Here is a 6,000-nt window from a genome sequence, read left to right on the forward strand (position 1 = left end):
CTTTTCCTCAATGCAACAAAAGGCTATAAACTTCCAGATGTAATCTAGAATCACTGTTAACTCTGATGGCTCCCTATTGCCCACACGTCAGGGGGACTCCACCTGCCTTCCCAACCTTGTCTTCACCTTCCCCAAAGCACTGTTCTTGAATAACCTGATCTCAACAAGCGGTTCTCTCCTCAAAACTGCCCTTCTTCTCTGTCACACTTCTGTTCAGATATGCCTACTAAGTGGGTGTCCTCCACACTTCCGGAAGAGTTCATTTCAATCCCCTCTCTGTTTTCCTAACGGAGATTGCCATGACATGCTCATATAACAACTCTGAGAGGCAATGTCTTGTAATGGCTAAAGGTAAGAAGTTGGAAGGTAGAATTTGAATCCTGGCTCTATCACTTACCAGCTGTGTGACCTTGGGCCAGTCACTTAACCTCCATGAACCTCAGTTCCCTCACCTATAACTAAAAATAGTATCGACGTTACTGTCTCGCTGTGAAGAATTAATGTTCCTAGCATAGTGTCTGTCATCACATGATGAGTTCTTGACTTCCTAGCACTCCTGTGAATGAAGGAAGAGCCTCCAGACGGCAGATAAGTGTATTGTGCTCTTGTATTTTGAAGAATTAATGCTCAGAGTAAGAGCTGAGAATACAGCCACCTTGAAATGTGATTTCCTCTGAGAAAGCATGCGAGAAACTGTCAATCATTAGTATAAATTCAAACAAATAGTAAGCTCACACACACACTCTTAGAGATTTGACGAGGCTGTTTCACAATAGCTCATCTTTGCTTGTGACACATGGCACATGAAAATAACTGGATGTTGCACTAAGCCAAGAGTGGAAGGCAGCAGGGAGATGTGCCTCAATTCTCTGCAAAGAGATTCTGTTTGGTGGGGCGGAGACTCCCAGGGCTACTTCTTACAAAATGGAGACATTTAGGTAGTGGAGAACAGTCCAGTGACAGCCTAATGAGCAAACTTCAAATTGAGAGCGCACCTTTTTAAAAATGTCTTTCCGTTATTTTTATTTTAGGTTATTTTTATTTTTGATATAGAATAGAGAAAAGGGACAAAATTGTTAACAGAATTCATTTCCTTCCAGGAAAGAAAATAAAAAACAAATCTCAACTGCCAATGAACTTCTTGTCTAAAACAAATGAGGGATTTAATGAATCGCAAACTGCCACTTGAAAGGCTGAGGAATGCATTCAAACTTTATTTATTTAAATTAATGTAACTATCCTCAGGTGCACTGGTCTCAGACCAGAAAACTGTGGGTGCGTTTCCTCACCAACTTGAAGAAAACATTTAATTTACTATTGCTTGTTTTTTTAAAAATTCAAATGCCAACAGAGGGCAGCAAATTAATAAAAGGATCACTTATATCCTCTATGTTATGTATTTCTAAATAATAAAAAGAAAAAAATTGCCTTTGCTTTTATAGAAGAGAAATTTAGAAAAAACACTTTTACAGTGTTTTTTACACTCCTTTGTTCAACTGTGCTGCCTTTTAAAACTTTCTTTGCTTGGCTTTTCATCTTGCAGGAAAGTACAGTAGCAATTTTCCTTAAGCAATTGGCAGTAATGTGCTTAATTCCTTAGCCCTTTTCTTTTGGAAGGAAGAGACTGGGCCAGGGTGAAGAAAGAAAAGCCAGAAGTGACTAGGAGGAGAGGAGGTGCTCAGAACCTGCCATTCCAAGCTGATGGCAGCTTTTTATAGGCTGTGTGTGTCAAACACGATTGTGGTGGCAGCAACTATAGGTGTGCCAAAGAAAATGAGTCCGCATGCTAAACTCTGGCATGTGCACGGTAGGTTGCCAAGGCATGGCATAGTCCCAAGATGACTTGATTTTTGCCCCAGAAGGTAACTAAGCCTGTTCCCATTTATTCCACGAGAATGCTGAGTGGTTGGGTGTTTTGATGTTATAAAAACTCCTGGAACTGAAATCTGTCATTTGGCTTCCTTTCATTTGGTCATCTTTCAGATTAGAAACACAATTGAATACTGACACCTATGAAGCAGTGCAAGCAGTTGCAGAGTTATCAGCACCTTCTAGGTTAAGCAGGAAGTGCTACCTGATCACATTGAGGTTCTATGTCAACGAATGAAATACATAAAATAGGATACTTCTTTGTTGTTGTTGTTTTATACATATAAAAGAGTCCCTGCAAAGGTCTGAATGACAAAATATAATGTATGCTTTATTTTAACCCTTCTTCTATTTTATTCTTTGTGCTAAACTATAAACAATTTCTGGGATTAATGCATCTTAAAAGTGATTTCAGATTAAACTTCTTAAATTCATAATGAACTCAGTGAAAAAAATTTCCCTTTATTTCTCTTTACTTTTTCCACTATCCAAAGACTCAGCATAAGACCCCTGGTCTTATACAATTTATTCAAAGCTCTGGGCAGGTCAAGAGCCCTTTACCCTTTCTAGTGAATTCAGTGCTATTGTAGGAGACATTCTTTCCTTCCCTTTTCATTTAAAGAAACATAACCAACCTTGAATAGTCTCCAGGTTAGACTGGGGTAGGGAGTGAGTTTATTACTTCTAACACAGATATTGACACATGCTTAAAGACAATACAAAGAAGGAAGGAAGGAAAGGGAAGGAAAGAAGGAAGGAAGGAAGGAAGGAAGGAAGGAAGGAAGGAAGGAAGGAAGGAAGGAAGGAGAAAAGGAAGGAAAAAGGAAGAAAGGAAGGAGGAAAAGAAGGAAGGGCTTTAATTTTATGCCTTAGAGGTCAGATAAGTTATAATTTAATTTCTAAAAAGAATATAGAATAAAATGGCCTAACATTTCTTTTTCTTCATCACACATATGAGAAATATAAACTAACAGGACATCTGGAAACTAACATTATTCAGCACTCAGAAAGGAAAAATTCATACCATTGAAGCTTTGATGGAGACAAACATGAAGAGATTTACAACCAAGAAAGCTATAACCTATTGAAGTAAAAAAAAAAAATCCATATGCATTTTACCTTTTGGGCAGTTCCATAGCAAAGTTCTATTTCAGAAGCTCTTTGTAATATGAAACCCACTGTAGATAAGATACAATTGGAAGATAGTCTGTTTTGCAGCAGCAGGAAATCAAATCGGTTCCAGAAACAAAGTTATATGACAAATGGTTTAATAGTATTGCCAGATTTGGAAAGCTTCATTGAATTATTTTTCATAATCATTAAAAGAAAATTTTAAAATATCTTTGCCATAGCCATTTGGATATTTTGGAAGGGAAGGCTGTTGCAGAGGTGAAAGACATCTAATTTTACTGGCCTTTTAACGAATGTGTTATAATTTGTTATCAAAATTTAAGAGCTCAATGATGACTTACTAACTTTTGCTTGCAACAAAAAATTTCAGACAAATACAGTACTTGATTCAACATAACTAATATATGTTATCAAGGATTAAACAGGTTAGTAAATATATATTTTATTATAATATGCAATCTATTTTTAATTTCAATCTTAGAAGCAATCAGCCTTGCTTTATTTCAAAAAAGCATCTGGTAAAGTTCATTAAGTCTTAGGTGAGTCTTAAATTTTAGGAGAGACTTCTAAACCATTAGCAAGATGCATAACTGAAAAAATAGAAAAAATAACCCGGCAACTCATACCGTAGGTGAAATGAAATGAAATCTTTCTCCTGACTAAAGTCAGGAACAAGTTAAATATAATTTAGACCACAGCGCACGACTACAGAGTCTTCGAAGAAATCATACTTAAATAGGATGTAACTAGATGTTTGGGGCTATTTTCTTAAAAAGTAAAAAAAAAACTTTTCCCCCTTTAGTACTTACAATCTTTGAAGACTAGAGCTGGATCTCTGTGAGGCAAGACTTGCGCAATGATGTGCCGCAGGGATTCCAAGGTTCTGTCCATCTTGGGTCTGCCTGTGTAAGCCTGCAGCACAGTGTCCTCATGCCTGAATTCCTGCAGCCCTGGACTGAATTTGTGCAGCTCATTGATGCACAGGATTACCAAAGAATCCCTTTTAACATCTGCCAATCAGACATTTCCCAGAATCTAAAGACCCCTCAGGGGGCCCTCCTCCCAGGCCCACTTATCTTTGTTGTGTGCTGAGCTAATTAGCTCTAAAGGCTGGCTGACAGGCGGGCTTCCATTGCTTCCTTCTGTTAAACACACCCACCTACAGGCTAGCTGGGGAAGCTCCAGGATCGTGGGAACAGCTTTCTCTCCAGCTGTATTTTGCCTGAATAGCTTGCAGGTTTGTGACTTGGATATTTCTTTTGGTCCTCCATCTTCAAATGTGCTGTTCCCAGGTATATAGATAGAATCAGGAAGTTTATTTCTCATAGAAATTCCCTTAGTAACAAAGGAGTTTCTAGCTAAAGGCTTCCAGCTCGGAATCAGTATAATCTAAATTCTTCTTTGGTATAAAGTTTGTGAATGTAACCAGACACCAGATCATGCCTCTATTTCAATTCAGCAGCACTTCTTTGGAAGCCAAGTTTTAATTCTCCAAACCCTTTCTCTGCCCAAATTACAGTCAATTCTGATGAGCAGTGGCAAGTAAAACCTTGTGGACTGACTTTTGACTTGCCTGGGAACATTTGTTCTCCTATTTATCCATCAAGGCAAATCATTCCCAAGATTAACTTTAATGAATTCTGATATCATTTAGTTCTTTTCATTTCATGATAATTATTTCTATTAAAAGCTGCAGAAGCAATAAATAAATTTTTCAAAAGAATATAGGTAGTTATTAAAAGATCTTAAGAAAACAGATTCTATTTCTATATATACTGCTTGCAACATTAATCTTTCCATAGGAGACATAAATATGTCATGGGATGCCACTGCAGTGATAAGGATTTGTACCAAATATAAAAGAATTTATTTTAATGGCTATAACCTATGTTAGTTGTTGAGGACTTTTTTTAAATTTTATTTAAAATATTTTTTTCAGAATAGGCATGAGTTCACTTTACAATGTTATTTCCCCAATGTCAGATTCCATAACTATGTTGTAATATATGATTAACTGAAACCAATCCTTTAAAGGCTATATAAAAATAAAATGTTTTCCCTGCAATCAGCTTCTTCAGCCAGTTGGTAGAAGAGTAGTGGGCTTAATAAAAGAAAACAAGAAATGGGGCTATAATAATTATTATTATTATAATGGCCATCACTTAGTAAATGCCCACAGCGAGTATATGCCACACACAACAGACAGGAGGCTGCCCTAGACTGCAAATATATTGTTATAAAAAAAACTTGAGAGAAGTAGCAGTTCACATTAATAAACATATTTAGGGTCCCAAAGTATACTTCACATGGGTTGTACTAAATAGGAAATCATCAATATCTTTGCCATCCAGGTTATCATTGAAAAGAAATTGGATGGTTTTTAGACAATAAAAAACAGAAACAAAATTGTTATATATTGATTGGACACAAAGTATAAACAAATGTAAGTATATTCAGTGTGATATTGAGTTAGAAACCAAGATATTTACAGTTCCCATTAGAGAAACATAAAAAACATGTAATTCTCAAAGAATTAAGACTGATAATATAAAAACAATAATTAAAAATTAATTATGCTGTGATTTCAATCAATAAATGAACTATTTACAGGCTTACATTTAATTCCAGTAGTACAGAAAAATGCTTTGGTTGTGTGGTATAGTGGAAGGGGCACTGAATTTGGGATTAGGAAGGTGTAGGGTTTGATTTGTGTTATCTCTGTAACTTTAGAGAAGTCACTCATGTTTTCTGGGCTCAGAGTCTGTATCCAGAAGATGAGAGGGTTGAACCAGATGCTCTCTCAGATCTAACATCTACGATTCCATGGCTATATTGCAAATGAACATGGACGTTATCAAGTATTTTCTAGCTTTCTGGAAGCCATATATTTATTTCCTAAAAGCTGGACTGGTCTTCAAACAAATTATTTCTATTCCCACAGTCAACCCATATCCATGCAACAGCATGAGAGACAAATCAATAAGGTAAATTCAAAGATAT

General features: G+C 36.4%; 1 protein-coding gene across 1 annotated transcript in view; it reads right to left on the reverse strand.

Annotated features, from left to right (window-relative positions):
- LIX1 (limb and CNS expressed 1) overlaps positions 1-4,009 on the reverse strand; it is a 49,929-nt gene extending 45,920 nt beyond the window's left edge. Inside the window, exon 1 of the mRNA XM_066383776.1 lies at positions 3,810-4,009. Within this exon, the coding sequence (XP_066239873.1) occupies positions 3,810-3,891 (82 nt within the window). The 5' untranslated portion in view covers positions 3,892-4,009. The remainder of the gene's footprint in view (positions 1-3,809) is intronic.
- Positions 4,010-6,000: the final 1,991 nt, after the last annotated feature.

This window comes from Saccopteryx leptura, chromosome 4 (assembly GCF_036850995.1).
Source record: "Saccopteryx leptura isolate mSacLep1 chromosome 4, mSacLep1_pri_phased_curated, whole genome shotgun sequence".
Taxonomy (NCBI): domain Eukaryota; kingdom Metazoa; phylum Chordata; class Mammalia; order Chiroptera; family Emballonuridae; genus Saccopteryx; species Saccopteryx leptura.